Consider the following 17,751-nt stretch of genomic DNA (forward strand, 5'->3'; position numbering starts at 1 on the left):
GCCTGCCTTTGGCCCAGGGCGCGATCCTGGAGACCCGGGATCGAATCCCACATCGGGCTCCCGGTGCATGGAGCCTGCTTCTCCCTCTGCCTGTGTCTCTGCCTCTCTCTCTCTCTCTCTGTGACTATCATAAATAAAAATTAAAAAAAAAAAAAACACAGTATGTCTCTCCATTTAAAAAAAAAAAAAGAAAAGAAAAAGCTTATGAATAAAACAGATAAAAATCCATGCCCACTGAGAGTTTATATTGTAGTAGGAGAGACAATAACCAACTAACCGAATAAAATACTACTAATATTTCCAGTTTGCCAATTAGGGAAATTTAGCAAGGAAAGGTTAATGACTCATTCAAAGTCATTTACATGATTCCTGGCAGAGGTGACATCTGAATCCATGTCTATGACCCACTAGACATAGCCTTTCTCCTACTTAGGGCTATCCTTCCCTCAAACATGGTATACCTCCTCTATTATCCCTAACCAAAAAACTTAGATTTTATGAGAGAATTTATAGACTATAATCTTCCTTTAATATGATGAATCAAGATTCTTTTGCTGAGAAACTTCTTTTCCTTGTTTTCTCTGCTGATGATTATCTTCAAATGCTCCATATGGATGAAAGACTGAAGCTTTTAGAACACACTTAGTTTGCATGTGCCTCACAGTTTCTGTTTTAAAATTCAAGTCAGTTTGGTCTCAAGTAGAAATATGGCAGAAGGCATGTTACCAACTTTCTGGGATGGCGACAGGACTATTTTAAAGAATTTCAGATTTCAAAGAAAATATACAAAATATACTGAAGGTATGTATAGCACAAATATGTACTCTTGATAAAAAGATGGGAGGAATTTTTTTTAAACCTTGTACTGATAAGCTGCAAGCTATATTTACAATGACTATTTCACTTTAGTTTTTTTAAAAAGATTTTATTTACTTATTCATCAGAGACACAGAGAGAGAAGCAGAGACACAGGGAGAGAGAGAAGGAGGCTCCATGCAAGAAGCCTGATATGGGACTTGATCCCAGAACTCTGGGATCATGCCCTGAGCCAAAGGCAGATGCTCAACTGCTGAGCCACCCAGGCGTCCCTTTTTTAAAAGATTTTATTTATTAGTGAGAGACACAGAGAGAGGGGCAGAGACATAGGCAGAGGGAGAAGCAGGATGCCTGTGGGAAGCCTGATGCGGAACTCGATCCTGGGACTCTGGGATCACGCCCTGAGCCAAAGGCAGAGGTCCAACTGTTGAGCCACCCAGGCATCCCTTACTTTAGATTTTTAAGTCTTCACCTTTCTAGAATGAAATATTTATATATTTTTATAAATATATCAAAAACTAAATGAAAGACTTAAACTCAAAGATGATGACACTTATGTTAATTCCTATTAAATTTGGCAACTAAAACTTCTGTTTAAAAAAATAATAAAATAAAAACAATGATGATGTCATGCTAACACAAGAAGGCTTGCTCATGGGCAGCCCAGGTGGCTCAGCAGTTTAAGCACCGCCTTCAGCCCAGGGCCTGATCTTGGAGACCAGGGATTGAGTCCCACATTGGGCTCCCTGCATGGAGCCTGCTTCTCCCTCTGTCTGTGTCTCTGTTACCCCCCCCCCCTCAGTCTGTGTCTCTCATGAATAAATAAATAAAATCTTTTTTTTTAAAAGGAAGGCTTGATCATGATTAATTATGGAATTCTATTCTCTTCTAAAATTGTGGTTACCAGAATATGAACCAAGGGCAACTGCTGCCCCACATGCTGGCTGGTTTTTTTTTTTTTTTTGTAAATATTAAACTTCAAAATACAATAATTATTGTTTCTGGCTTCAGGTGGTAATTTACCTCAATAGCATGCCTCACTGCATCTTACTAAATTCAAAATAGTCTCTCCACTAAGGAGGTTTTGTCAACAGTCTACTAGGAAAAGCAAAAGCATATCACCTTCACATACCAACCAAACCGCAGGATCATCCCCTAGCCTTTCATAAATGCTACTCTTTTCTTTGCCTAAAAGGTTTTTGTACCTCCCTCCTCTAACTGGCCAGTTCTCAACTATGTGTAAGTGCTCAACGTCACCTTTGCCGGAAAGCTCTCCCAAGGCTTAGAGCCCATGGCATTCTGCCCACTCCCACATCGTAACCCACTGAGTGAATACAACACACCACAGTTAAAGTACTCATCCATCCTCCCCTCTAGACTACACTCTCTTTGGAGACAAAGATTTTTATTTATTGTTGTGTTCTCCCGGTGCCCAATACACAATAGAGAAGGAGGGAGAGGGGCAGGGGGAAGGAAAGGGGAGAGGGTTAATTAACCAATGATGCGGTAAAGCAGAGGGAACAGTGGCAGAAAGAAGTAGGCAGGAGAGGGGAACTAGAAAGTAGGCAGAGGGAGAGGAAAAGAGGGAGGAGGGAGACCTTTTCAAACACTGCCCAGCCCCAGCCCCGTCCCTTGAAGGGATGGCACAGACCCAATTATTACAATATCAAATCAATTAAGAACCCCTGCCAGAGCAAGTCATTGCTATTACTATTTAGGAAATGAACATTGAGAGCCACTCTGTGAAGACAATAAAATACCAAAAGACTTGAAGATTATGAAATTCAATCCTGTGTGTTAACTGTAAATTTACTAAATTACATGACTACCTTGAAAAAAATTCATTTTTTTTAATTTTTAAGGGTTTACTCCACTCTAAATGTGCATTTTTAAAATTTTTCTGAGATAAAATTTACTAACAGAATTTAAAATATGATTTAATACAGAAATATCACTTTAACATACACATTTTAATTCGATAGCTAACTTTTTATAAATATATCAAAAAACTACATGAAAGACTTAAAATCAAGGATGGTAACACATTAAAGAACATTTTACTTCACTGAATGAAAAGAAATTTTATAGAGTTTATCAATATGAGGGGACTGAAATTCACTGCTAGGCCTTATATTTATTTGAGATAAACTTGATCACCATTACTCTTTATATGCAGCACAAAAACATAAATTCTTTGCTCATATTAGTCCTATAATAACATTCAGATTCAACTCTTTACTGGAAAATGATGTTAGACATTTTAATTCTTTTAAATTAATCTCTTACCCTAAATGCAGGATTCGCTCCGTGCTCTAATAAGCATCTCACAGTACTTGCACACAAGTTATACGCAGCAATATGCAGAGCTGTTCCAAAATTAAAGTCACTGCAAGTGGCATCTACATCTACAATTAAACACCACAAGTATATTAACTAAAAGTTTAAATTTAACTATTATATATAAAAGGAGACAGGCAGGATTTGGTTGTGGGGGTTTTTTTGTTTTTGTTTTTGTTTTTGTTTTTGGTTGGGGGGAGAGAAATTTATTAAGCCATTTATGAGACCTAAACCCACCCACTAGAAGCACCATTTCATGATGGAACTAAATTTTCATATTACAATCTGGCTTACCAATTATTTTCTTAGTACAATAAAATTTCATTATAACATGCACTGATATTATCATAGACTTTCCAACTATCACATTTGTAAAAGTAACGATCTTAACACAATTTTTCATTACCCTCTTGCATGTATGCCATTACAGCTACAATGAAGTAGTAGGGTTTAGGTCAAGAACCAGCAAACTATGGCCCATGGGCCAAACACAACTCACCATCCATTTTTACAAATAAAGTTTTAATGGAACATGGCCATAAATATTTATTCACACGTTCTCTACAGCTAGCCTCCTACTATAACTACAAAATCAAATAGTTGCAGTGGTCCCAAAGCCTATGGTATGTCCTATCTGGCCCTTTACATAAAAAGTAGTAGGTAAAACAATACAGAATTTTCAAATCAGGAATAATTAAAGACTAAATACAGAAATGCTTACAAATCGTATTCATTCATAATACTTTATTCAGCAAAGATATTTGGACCTCATGGTAGGAAAAAAGAATCTTGCAATTCTAAGGACATTTTAATAACTTTCAATAAATCACCATGATGCTATACTCAGACACAAGAAATCTCCTAGATCTGGGAATCTTGTTTTTCATGTTTTCTGTAACAAGGATTTCATATATCTGGTTGCATTAATCCTACCTTAATCTAAACCATACTGCCCTACGTGTCCTGCCTACAATTCCAAACAACTAAGACATACTCAGGACAAAGCTTCCTGAGTTATTAAAGACACTGTATTTTCAAGAGGCTTTCTTCATAACATCAACCAAAAATTAAAAGGTAAAAGTTAAAAATAAAATGGACAATATTACAAATGAGAGTAAGAAACAAACATTCTGGGAAATTCAGCTACTGAATCTCTAAAACAAATCTACAAATGGGGAAAACCCTGTACACTGCCCACCTTTAACTGAGTAATATTACTGTCTCATTTTTTCCTCAATAGAAAACTGACCTATTTGAGTGAAAGTATCAGTGAGGGTGACAAAACATGAGAGACACCTAACTCTGGGAAATGAACAAGGGGTAGTGGAAGGGGAGGTGGGCGGGGAGTTGGGGTGATTGGGTGATGGGCACCGAGGGGGGACACTTGGCGGGATGAGCACTGGGTGTTATGCAATATGTTGGCAAATTGAACTCTAATAAAAAAAAATTAAAAAAAGAAAAAAAGAAAAAGAAAGAAAACTGACCCACTGAGAGGACCAGAGAGAAAGTCGAAATACCAGGGACCATAATTTTGACAGTCTGAATTCAATTTTAGGATATCACCACCAAAACGGGAAGGGGGAAAAAATACCCTGAATTTGTATCCTTTAATGGAATTGGAATTTCAGAACCAAATGCAATCTAAAATACTCTTTATGATTCCAATGCTTAGCTCTGACAGCTTTCCTACTCTATTTCTGGCTATTCAAGACAAAAGAATTATATGCCAAAATTATACAGATTCAATTACGCTTGATAAAAATCCATGTGATACTGGGGAATTTGCAGAGATGTAAAAAACCCAGAGAACATGACTTTGTTTTTTATCTCTCTGTAATGTCTTCTGTTTAATGACAGCAATTAGTCTTCAATAAAGATACACTAAACTATTCCTGGAAAAAAAATGGGATAAGAGGTCATATGGAACAAGATGGATCAGAAGCAAAAATCTCTTTGAATTTTAATTTTTATGCCACTAATAAAATAGTCAATCAGTAATGTCTAAAGGTGATCTTGTAGTACTTGCCTTTTGGTTTAGACGTTTTCAAAATCACTTTTATAAGCTCAGGAACATCAAAATAAGCTGCGTAATGCAGAGCATTCATATTGGTCCAGCGACTCCGCAAGCTGACGTCGGCTCCCAGATCAATGAGCTGAGTTGCAAATTTTACAGCTGTATCAATATCACCTAAAGAAAGTTTTCTAGATTATTTTTTTTTCAGTACAAACTGAAGCTCCAATGGATGACAATCTACTATTTTATTTAAAGAGCCAAAGCAAATACCATATGGAATATACCCACACACCTCAAAAATTTCACTTACAAGGAATGTGTTCTAAGAAAATAATCATTCTTACAGATATGGATAAATAAACACTTAGCTGTGAGGATGCTCATCACAGCATTTTTTACTATGAATAAAATTTAAAAACTGGACTACTCTATAAATAAATAAAAATAAATTATTTTATCCTAAAAGTGCAATAATGTGAAATTGATTAAATTGTAAGTGATCCACATAGTGGAATACTATAAAACCATTAAAAGCAATGCATTAAATCAGTGCTACTCAGTGGACCACTACCAGTCCCAAACTGTAATTTCTCTGTCCTTTTGATAACCCTTTTCTTTTTCCCCATGAAATCATTTCTTCAGAATATATTAATTGAAATGTAATTTCATGCATTTTGAAAAACAATTGGGCTTGTATTTCATGTCTTTATTTCATTTTTCTATTTCAATTCCTTTTTTTTTTTTTTTTTTACAAAAAGAATCAGTCTGTTATGGATTGTAGGGGGGAAAAGTCCCTCATCATCAACAGCTTAAGAAGCACTATATCAGACTACTGAAACAGGGAGAGATATTCATAATATGTAGTTAAGTAACAGAGGCAGGTTTATACAATGGTAAAGCACCAAACACCAATCTGGAAAAATATATGCATATATGTTAGATATAAAGGACTACTCCTTAGGCCTAAAGACTGAGGTCTGTGGGAACTGGGATGCTTGGGAAAAAGCTTGGATTGTCTAATCTTGCTGTAAACTCTCAGGAATGTTCTAGGGTGTTACCACTTACTCTCACCTAGCAAGAATGCAGCCAAGAAGCCTGCTCTAGAAAACGTGGGAAATATCAGGAGACTACAACGACACTCCCACACCCACACTGAGAGAAAGGTAGGTAGGGAACAAGATTTTTAGGAGGAATCAATTGAATGCCTGCCTGTTCAGGGGGTATTACATCATCGGCTAGGTGCCCCCCAGGGACTCTGGTTGGCCTAAACATAGCTTATACAAACACAAATACAGATCCTGAAGCCACTAGCAGATTCGCCACACACTTACCAATACCATGAGCTCCAGATTTGCAAGTGTAATGTAAAAGAGTCATGTCTGTCAATCCATCTCTGTCATTCACATTGCAGCCTCTCTTGAGAATCTGAGGAAACCCAGGAAAATATGATAATATAACTATTAAAAACTGATTTCAAACTCATGCTGAGAATCAAGTTAGTCAATCCTATCGGAATTAGTTCTCAATAAAATGAGTAGCTAGAACTGGCTTCTCTTAAATAAATTTTAAATTCTGCATCCAACAGCCATAATGAAAATAATTTGTCACTAGACTAAAGGGAATTCTTAAGGACTATTCCAAGCTAATCTGGCACTACAAATATGTCCCTAACTTCTCAAAGGATAAGCAAAATTGTCTTTCTACATAAGCTCTATCTTCTTACATGAGAGACAATGTCTCTCTTCTTAAAACATGATGATATGCAGGTCAAAAAAAAAAAAAAAAACAGTTATTCTTTCTCCCCTCCTTCAAAAAATCAAAGACTTTTTAAAACTTTATTTAAGCCTAGATATTTACCAGACCACCCAAAAGTATAGATAAAACATATACTGGTAATCAAATCTCCTCATGAAATATATATTTTTTAAGTCTACAAAATTGGGGCACCTGGGTGGCTCAGTTGGTTAAGCATTTGCCTTCAGCTCAGATCATGATCCCAAGATCCTGGGATGAGGGCTTTCTGCTCAGCGGGAAGTCAGCTTCTCCCTCTCCCTAGGACCCTCCCCCTTGCTTGTATGCTCTTTCTTTCTCTCAAATGGATAAATTTTTTAAATCTTTTTTAAATTAATTAATTAATTAATTAAGTCTACAAAATTAACTTGTACAAAGAAGGAAGTATGGAAAAACGCCTGCTGCCACCAAGAATCTCTACCATGGGAACTCCAGGCATAACCAAGTGAAGAGCATGAGAGAACAGTGGAAAGAATGTACAATATCAACTCAACTGCCCCATGCAAAGCCCAGAGATAAAAAGACCAACCATCAGAATCTCTAAAAGGTTTCTCATTTATCACCACCTTTCCATTCAGGGATGGGGTTTGAGGGTAGAGAGGGGAGCATCTATACAATTAACAATTCTAACAATACAAAATGGAAGAATTCCTTACCTCATTTCCAATAATGTCAATGTTTTGCTGGACTTGAGGAACCCATTGTCTTAAAATGGCAAATAATTCCGATACAGAAGTTTTAGGATCAAAGAGAATTTCCTGGCATGATGTGTCATTAGGATCAAAGAAAGAAAACTCTGTTTGAAATTGAAAAAAAGGTGTAAATTAAACTTATTAAAAGTTCCAAATAAATATGTTGAAAATAATAAACAATAAGACCAGGGCTCAAATAATACAGATATTTTTAGATGCTAGAAAAAGTAGGTTTTCCCTTAAGCAATTTTCAAAACCAAAGTCAAGAGATCCAGGAAGTATGCAGCATTCCTGAATTGTTGTGGGAACAAGACTTCTGTGTATAACACTACATTTTATTACAGACAGAAGAAATACGTGAGCTCACCTATCTCAAATGCTAAACTTTCCAAGAACTACTTCTAAGGCACAGAAAATTTATCAAATCTTATCAATATCTTCAGTTCTCAACATAAATATATCATGAACAGTAGATTCACATCTATAATTAAACACACATAAGAGGGGGAAAATTCCAAGATATCAAGTAGTGTACAATTTTAAATACTCTTTTTACTTCTCTGTATTTGCCTAATTTTCCATAAGAAACAGGCATTACTTTTTTACCTGCTGACAAAGCATGAGAACTGCCATGCCAACTGGTAAGGCAACAACATCTAGCAATAAAGAAGTGAAACCTTGGGACAGAGTGCCTGGTCATTTGGGAATTTGTATTAGTTAAAACATAGGAATGCTAGCAAAATTGAACATGATCTAAATATCTCTTAAGACTTCTCTAAGATTCACAAAAAAACTTTGGTCATCCTATGGCTAGAGAACAAAAGAGAACGGATTCTACTCTCTCTCAAATAATCCAAAAAAGGCAGGGGCGGGGGGGGGGGTGTGTCTAAAAAACCAGAAGCACCCGAAGAAGGAAAGCATTACTGAACATTTGCTGAATGCTTACAATTTACCAAACACCTTACGAGTCCTCACAAACACCTTACCTGGGAGGTATTATTCTTCTTGTTTTGCAGGTAAAGAAACCAAAGCTCAGACCAAATAATACTTGCTCCAAATTACACAGCTAGTAAGTGGCACATCTAGGATAGAAAACCAACCAAATCTGCACCCAAAGTCTATCTTCTTTCCTCTATTATGCTGCCTAAGAGAATTCACTTTTGAAGTCAGCTTTTAACAGAATACATGAGTAGTGGGATTCATGGTTTTGGGGTTTTTTATGCTGTTTGCATTTTCAGATATTTTCCAAAATTATACTATATAGACAATTCATACTTTTAGAATCAGGATAACTGAAAGGTGAGTGGAAAAGCACAAAACCATCGATGTGTATATAAAGGAGGAGCAGCAGTCCATTGGGAGAGAATCAGAAATACCAAAAACTAGAATGAGATAGTACCTAAAACCTTAGACAACAGAATGGCCCTCTAGGTTCAGAAAGGAAGACTAAGAAAAGAACTGGTATCCAACATAGAGAACTACCTTGCATGGTTTTTTGAACATCACTTTGGGTACATTTCTTATAAACAGCAGCTGACTAGACAGGGTAGGGGTGTCTAGCTGATTATCTATTCAATAAATAGTTATGGATTAGTCCCTTTTCTAAGCACTGGGCATTTATAGTAGATAAATTTCTAAATATATACCTAGAAACTCTTCTGCATGTGTCCACAGGAGATACGTTCAAGAATTCTTACTCTAACATTAATTATAATGGCAAAAAAAGCCGGGCTGAAACATCTCTCCATAAAGGAATGGATAGAATTGGCATAGTCCATCTTTTGCTTTTTAACAACGAAAGAAATGAATTAGATCTCTAAATTATGAGTTGATAACGATAGGTCTCAAAAAACATAGTGATTGATAAAATAAGCTGCAAAATAATATAATTTCTACAATTTACATAAAATTACAAATACACAAAACAATACTACATATTATTTAAGTATGCTCACCTATGTAGCAAATACATAATAATACAACCTGGAATAGTCATACTAAATATAAGATAGTGGTGCCTCTGGAGAGCAAGGGGAATAGGACCAAAAGAAAACAGAAGGAATTTCAACTTTAAGGTTTTCTTGTAACTAAAAAACAAGAGCTACAGGAAAAATGACAAAATGCTAATACTTACTCTTTCTGATGGTGGATATGTGTGACATATATGTTTGCTACTACTGTATTTTGTGCATTTTTATATGATTTCCTATTTTTTAGAAATGACAAACAATGGGAAAAGCATCCCACATACAATCTCAATAAAAGTAACAAACATGCCAATGAATGTGTGAGACTTATTTTTAAAAAATTGGAAGAGGAGAGTGATTTAAATGGAGTGAGACATCGTGTCACTGAACTAAAAAATAAAATATTTAAAGCTGCCAATTTTACAAAAAGTATTTATTTAAAATAATTTCAATTCTAATCAAAAACCTCACCAGGATTTATCTGTGAGAGGAGATACAAAATTATTCTATGGTTCATCAGTAGCAGAGCTTCTCAAATATTAAAGTGGACAGGAATTTCCTAGGAATCTTGTTACAATGTAAATTCTGACCCAGTAAATCTCAAGTGGAGCCTGGAATTGCATTTATAACAGGCTCCCAGTGATGTCAATTCCACCAAACTAAGGACCACACTTTGAGTACCAAAAATCTAAAAAGTAAATGTAAGATAAATAAACAAGAATATTTGAACTAAAAAAAATAATAACGACCTGAATAGGGAGAGGGGACAGTAGCCCAGTAAATAATAAAGCATATAATAATGTTTCAGTAATTATATACTGAGGTGATGGCAAACAGTAGATACTAAATATGACAGTATGTTACACTTGTTAAGTAGTTAACAGAAGCCAGGGACTGTACTATGCACTTAATATATTTTGCCTAGTTTAATCCTCAATAATGACCACATGAGGTAGGTACTATTATTGTTCTTATTTCATCAAAAAGGAAATAGAAGGAACAAATAAGGGACAGAGAAAATAAGTAATTTGCCTAAGATCACACAACTGTTAAAAGTGTTTGAGTCAATGCTATACTACATATTAACAAATCTACTAAATCCAAAGTTTAAGCTTCCATAAAGGGGAAAGTTTTTAAAAGCTTTAATCCAAAGAAAGTGGGGAGGGGGATTGTCCCACTTCATGTCAGGATGGAGTAATGAGGACCACATACACCCTTCTTCCTGAAACAACAAAAAACCAAAGGAAATCGATGAAATTCAGTTTTCAAGGATACTGGACATCAAGGCAATGAAAGACAATGATGATAAGAGACAGGACACAAATACAGTGGGTCTTACAATTACCCCAGGTATCTGCCTGGAGAGTTTCTAGGTCTCAGTGCAGAGAGGGGGAAACCAAGAGAAGTGCAGAAGACTCTCTGAGTTGAGGAGACAACACTAAGAGCCAAGGAAATCAGGGGAGCAACAGTGCAAAGGAACGAGCATCAGAGAGGAGAGAGATACACAGCAAGAGAACCCAAAAAATCTATGGAGGGTCTTCTTGAATATTTAACATATGCTTATGAGGAGCACCTGAGGTAAGAGAAAGAACCATCCTAAAGGATTAAAAAGATCAGAGCCCAGTGCTCATAAAAGGTCTAAAATAGTGTCTGTTTGGATGAATGGATATAGAAGATGTGGTATACACACATACACACACACACACACACACACACACAGGAATATTACCCATCAAAAAGAAGGAAATCTTGCCATTTGCAATGATATGGATAGAACTAGAGGGTATTATACTAAGCAAAATAAGTCAGAGAAAGACAAATATCATATGATCTCACTCACATGTGGAATTTAAGAAACAAAACAAACATAGAAGAGAAGGGAAAATAAGACAAAAACAGAGAGGGAGACAAACCCTAAGAGACTCTTAACTATAGGAAACACACTGAGGGGAGGTGTAGGAAACACACTGAGGGGAGGTGGGCAGGGGATGCAGTAACTGGGTGATGGGCATTAAGGAGGACACTTGATGGAATGAGCATTGGGCGTTATATGTAACTGATGAATCACTAAATTCTACCTCTGAAACTAATAATACACTATATATTAATTAAATTGAATTTAAATTAAAAGTAAATAAAATTTAAAAAATAAAATAGTGCCAGTTCCTACCAAAAAAGACAAAAAAAACATTCACAGGGCACTGGGTAGAGTACTGAAGAGTGATGAATAATTAGTCGCAGATTAGCACTGCTCCAGAACCACCTAACAAATCATGAAACAAGACTTAAAAACGGTCAATCTCTCCAAGGAACTTAACTGCATCCCACAATAAAATTCAAGAATAGTTACAGGAATAGGAAAATATCCAAGACCCAACAGGTAAATTCACAATGTCTGACATCCAATCACAGATTGCCAGGCATGCAAAGAAAGGAGAAAGATGACCCATTTTCAGGGATAACCAACTGAAACATACCTAGAGTTGACACAAAAGTATAATTAACAGAAAGGAACATTGAAACAGCTATTCTGAATGTTCAAAAGGTTAGAGACATGGATGATATGAAACCCAAATCAAACCTGAGAGATGAAAACAGCATCTAAGATGAAAACTACACTGGATGAGATCATCAGCTGATCAGACATTGCAGAAGAAAAGATTAATGAACTTGAAGACACAGCAACAGAAACTGTCCAAAATGAAATACAAAAAGAATTTTTAAAATATGACAAAAATATCAGTGAGCTGTGGGACAGCTTCAGGTGGTCTAATGTTCATGGAACCAGAGTGTCTGAAAGGGCCAGGGGTAAGAAAAAATATTTGAAGAGATAATGATCACCCAAACTTGATGAAAACTGAAACTCACAGTTCCGAGAAACTTCATAAACCCTTCTTCTGTTCACACAGAAGAACATAAAGAAAATTACACTAAGGAACATCATAGTAAAATTGCTCAAAACCAATGATAAAAGAGAAAATCTTAAAAGCAGCCAGAGGGGGGAAAAAGCTGCATTACATTCAGAGAAACAAAAATGATAGCAGATTTCCTATCAGCAACAATGCAAGTAAAAAGACAACAGAACAACATCTTTAGGCACTGAAAGAAGAAGAACTATTAACCTAGAATTCTATACTCAGTAAACATATTCCTCAAAAGAGAAAGGATCATAAAGATGTTCGTAGACATCTGCAAACTGCAGGCGATCCCCAAAAGCAGATCCACACTACATGAAATGTTAAAGGAAGCCCTTCAGGCAGAAAGAAAATGGTATCAACTAGAAATCCAGATCTGCACAATAAAGAATACTGGAAAATGAAAAAAAAAAAGAATACTGGAAAATGGTAACTACATGGGCAAATAGGATGTGTTACTATTACTTCAATCCCTTTAAGAAGTAACTCATTCTCTAGGAAAAATAGTAACAACGTGTCATAGGGATTATAACGTATTTGATATACGTTCTGTGTAAACAGGCTCTGAGGACGTTCAAAGCAAAAGATTCCAAAAATCTTTTTATTGCCTTGCAGGGTAACCACGTGGAGAATCAACACTGAACTGCACGTTTAAGCTCTGGTTTGTGCAGGTTGGTTTGTCCTTGTTTCTTGTTTTAATCTGTCTCACATTCATTGGTCCTCATTAGGCTCAGCATAAAATACAAATTCTTTACCAAGGCCTAAATAATCCTGCATGATCTGCCCCCTGCCTTCCTCTCCAACTTCCTCTCCTGTCATTCTGCCCCTCAACCACTTTGCTTCTCAGCCACAATGGCCTTCCATTAATTCTTAGGATATACCAAAGTTTTTCCCCCCAACTCTGTGCCTTTAATTTAGGATTCTTCTGCCTGGAACACTTCTCTCCAGGCTCCTCTTGTGACCAACTTCTTCTGATTCCAGATGACCACCTCATCTACAATAGACACTCTGCTCCAATATCCTCTATCATAGCACCTCGTTTCTTTTCTCCACAAAATTCATTAAAATCTATAATATTCATGTTTTGTTTATTAATTTGCTTATCGTCTTTTCCCACTAAAATGTCTGCCTTGGTCACTGTGCTATCCCCAGCATCCGGGACAGTACCTAGCACATAATAGGCCCTCAATAAATACCTAGTAAATACAATTCAAGATGCCACTTTTCAAGGGGACACTGACTATATTGTCCTATAAGAAGGCAACAACTAGGATGAAAGGATCCAGAAATCCTGACACCGAGGCACTGATGAAGCCTAAGGAAGTACAGGCTAAATAAAAATATTCAAATTATCTCCAAATATGAAGGCTATCCTATAAAGAAGTGTGTTCCACATATCAAAAACTAGTACTGGTTGGCCAGAGTTTCACAGAGACATACTTTGAGTCTAGATACAAAAACAATTATATCACAACTAAAACCTTTTAACCATGAAATGGACTATTAGTTTCCCACTAATGAAGTTATCCAAGTGGCTGAGTGGTTATTTGTCAGAGATCCTGAAAATAGAATTTCTAGACTAAGAAGTGACTAGGGAAACTTGACCTACAGGTACATTCTAAGAATGTATAATTCAAAGCATACAGGTAATGCTTAATTTCAGTTATACAAAGGGGTCAATAGCCATTATCATCTTACATTCAATATATTTATTCAACAAACACTGACTAAGTAGCTAATCAACAGATCACTATATTAGTGAACTAATATAAGTGATCTAATAAGATAAAAACAAAGCATGATTGATTGCTAACCCATCCCAAAGAGCTATAGTCTAGGAAAGGAAATAAGACAATTATGACTCGGGATAGAATGAAATAAGTGCCATAAGCAAGGTACAAAGTGCTTTAGTTAAGGGTTTTCCCACATAATTGATTTTGTTATATGTGAAAACAAACCCAGTCCACGTTTTGTAAAAGATGCGAATAACTCCCATGAGCTAGGCACAGGTTTTATGTAATACTTTTGATGACTGCAAGGTAAGCTGCTATAGAATCTGAACTTGGAAATGAGTAATTATTAGAATGGATATGACTAAAGAGAAAAATTCTCCATCTAATAGTTTTGTATCTACTAACATTTAAAAATTGCATTTCCAAACCAAAAAATAACAAAAAATAATAGAAACTGCATAATCTCTGCCTCCAAAGACAATTTGAAATGATGACCCAATACTTGACTTGAAAAATTCTAAATAAGCTAAAAATGTAACAAATCTATAAAATTTATCTACTGGTTTTCTTTTATTCCTTTATCAACTACCTGTAAAATACAGTTGTGGGAAAATAAGCCTAAATAGGTAAAAACTAGAGTAGTTATAAATTTACATTTTATAAAGGAGATTTAAGTGAACTGATTGAAATATGACCCAATCCCTCTCCATATTCCAGGGAAAGGTCTCACACTATCTAAGTAAGATGGCTTTTTTTTTAAGTTTTATTATATTTGTGTATACATTGTAATTACAATGGAAGACAACTGAGACAGGACCCAAATTATGCTTGCTTATGTACTGAAACACATGACTTGTTACACTGTCACCCAAATTTGGATCATTTTAGCAGTGATTATTTGGTAAGTTAGGTCCTAGCATTTCAGAGACAGCAGGGCCCTTAGAGATGGCTAGCTCACAATATTTTGTTTTGTCTTAATAAATATATTTAAGCAAGTCAGAATATTTAACCAAAATAAATTTATCAATAGCAAAAGAATGCTAGATGTCTAAGCACTACTGCCTTCTAAAAATAAGATCCTCTAAATCCATCATGGTGCTTAAAATGAACGTTTTTACATAATAAAAATGCTGACAGCAAAATAAGGCATTTAGCTTAAGACACAGAAAAAGGCAATAAGCAATTGTATTTTTGAAAAAGGAAAACTAACAATTTTATGAAAACTATGGCAAAGGGTTTTAGGAAAAATTATGAACGCAAATGCCATAAGACAAAAGTCAAGTCTCCAGGTCACAGGAAATCACACACAGCTACCTGACGTACCACAGTCCGAAGGCATGGGTGCTGCAGATATGGAAAAAACAACTGGTGTCTCAGAACCTGGAAATAAAAATGGGTATCTTCCAATCAAAGAATTTCCTTCTACTGGAAAATCTGGAAGGTCCTCTATGGTCATCTTCTAGAAAGCCACCTTTAACGAGAGGGAGAAAAAAGTGTATCTATTATATTTGTATGCAACATATAATGATTGCCTTCAATCACAAAAAAAGGCCTATTTTCTTTTAATATATAACCTATTAACTTTTTTTAAGATCTTATTTTTGAAAGGAATCTCTATATCCAACATGGGACTCAAACTTACCCCAAGATTAACTGTTGCATGCTCCCCTGAGCCAGCCAGGTACCCCAATCCATTGACACTGTAAATTTCAACCTTCAAAAATCTCTTTTAGAGAGGAAGGGGAAAACAAAACTTTCTTTCAGCAAACTGTTGTTGAAGAATATATGTTGCTTCACACATCTCTTACAGACACGTAATCCTTTTACTCAAAGCTTGGGAAGTCTCAATACATAAAAAGCTATGTATTTCCCAATAATAGATGAAAACTTTTTTAAAATGCTGAGTTAATCTAAATGGATGAACTTCTCTTTACTCACAGTAACAAAGGGACATAACATTCCTTGTAGATATATCTCTATCATGGGATCTGACACAGGTTATATTATCTATCATCCAATAGCTCATGTCATGTGCTCATCATCACATGAAAACAATCTAGTTTAGGATGTTCTCATTATTTTCTGACATCCCAGAAAACCTTCCTGAAAAATCAATCACATAGCTTGTACAGATATGGGTCTAAGAGCTTACTGCCATTGTTCACTTTTTACCAATGTATAAGACCTATTCAGTCTATCCGAGCAGAAGTTAGAAGGCCATGCCTTGTAAACCACATCAATTATATTACCTCTTTTTCCCAGAAAACATGAGAGCTTAGACTAAATGTGCTCTAAAGGGGGCTGCTGCCGCAGCCCAGCTCATATAGAAATGGCACAGAAGGTGGAGAAAATGTTAGTAAAACTACAAAATAAAGGTAAAAAGCATCCAATTTCTTTTGTATCAAATCTTTAAAATCTGAAATATTATGAATTTCTATGTCTGTTTTAAATATAAGCAAAAATCTGTATTAAAAACTAAATAAAAATGAATTTAGACCATTTTAGTAGAAAGAATAAATCAGGATAGTTAACTGATAGCTTATGCCACCAGATAATGCCATGCTAGGTATTACTGTGTGTTCTATTAGACTTAGTTAACTAGTCCTGTCTCTAACTTAACCATCTTTACCCCCACCATAACCACCCTCCTCCGAAGAAACAGTCCCCTCTCTGAGCTAACTGGTTTCTGTCCAACTTGATTCTTGTGTTTTCTGAAGACCAGCAAGAACTGGTAAAGTGATTTCTTTTTTTTCTCATAAAATGCATGCTTATATGATGCATGCATATTCTATATTAAAGAAGCTAATCCAGTGTTAACTATGTTAAAGGTATTCAGGTTCTCCTAGATGGTGAAGTTACTTGTCACCCAATGATTTGAATCATTTTAATAGTAACTCTGCCACATAAACAGGAAAATAACAAGGGACTAGTACCACACAGCAAGGTGATCTTCTTCAAATACTTAAATTCCAAAAAGTAACACACATCCTGAAAACAGCCGTTCTTCAATATTATGGCTTCCCAGTGCTAAAAGTTAACTCAGGATTTCTACTTGTTGGCCTCTGCTTCCTTGGCAGCGAATTGGGGCAAAATATTCTATACACGGTATGAAGCTTCCTTCAAAGTTGAGGGACACAGGCAGTGCTTTCTGCCATGGGTTCTGTCCCAGTGCTTTACTAAAAACTTACCTTTTTACACAGAAAAAAAGATAAAGTCAAGGGACAGAAACAAGGTTTAATAGCTGTTAAAGAACCACTATGTACAAGGCACCACACTATTCTAGATAGATACTTGAGAGAATACAAAAGTAACAGCCCACGCTTGCTCGGTAGCTTGCCATCTACGAGGGTGAATAAAAATAGCACTAATAACCATAGAGGGTGAGAGAGAATGGGACACATTCCAAAACAGAAGGTCAAGGAACATTTGCCATGGGCGCTCCTGATGATCAGAAATGGTACAGTGAAGAAAGCTTTGCCGGAGATG

General features: G+C 35.9%; 1 protein-coding gene across 6 annotated transcripts in view; it reads right to left on the reverse strand.

Moving 5' to 3' along the window:
* The window catches only part of CLIP4 (CAP-Gly domain containing linker protein family member 4), a 63,180-nt gene that overhangs the window by 40,487 nt on the left and 4,942 nt on the right, over positions 1–17,751 (reverse strand). For 4 of the 6 annotated variants that reach the window (XM_072767399.1, XM_072767397.1, XM_072767398.1 and 1 more), the window contains exons 2-6: positions 15,589–15,736; positions 7,615–7,754; positions 6,499–6,592; positions 5,180–5,341; positions 3,103–3,221 (exon numbers count right to left, since the gene is read on the reverse strand). In XM_072767399.1, the coding sequence (XP_072623500.1) occupies positions 3,103–3,221; positions 5,180–5,341; positions 6,499–6,592; positions 7,615–7,754; positions 15,589–15,721 (648 nt within the window). In that variant the 5' untranslated portion in view covers positions 15,722–15,736. Of the gene's footprint in view, positions 1–3,102; positions 3,222–5,179; positions 5,342–6,498; positions 6,593–7,614; positions 7,755–15,588; positions 15,737–15,907; positions 17,710–17,751 lie in introns of those variants that run through there. The other 2 variants (XM_072767400.1, XM_026015986.2) reach the window with 1 other exon arrangement.

The sequence above is a fragment of the Vulpes vulpes genome, chromosome 8 (assembly GCF_048418805.1).
Source record: "Vulpes vulpes isolate BD-2025 chromosome 8, VulVul3, whole genome shotgun sequence".
Taxonomy (NCBI): domain Eukaryota; kingdom Metazoa; phylum Chordata; class Mammalia; order Carnivora; family Canidae; genus Vulpes; species Vulpes vulpes.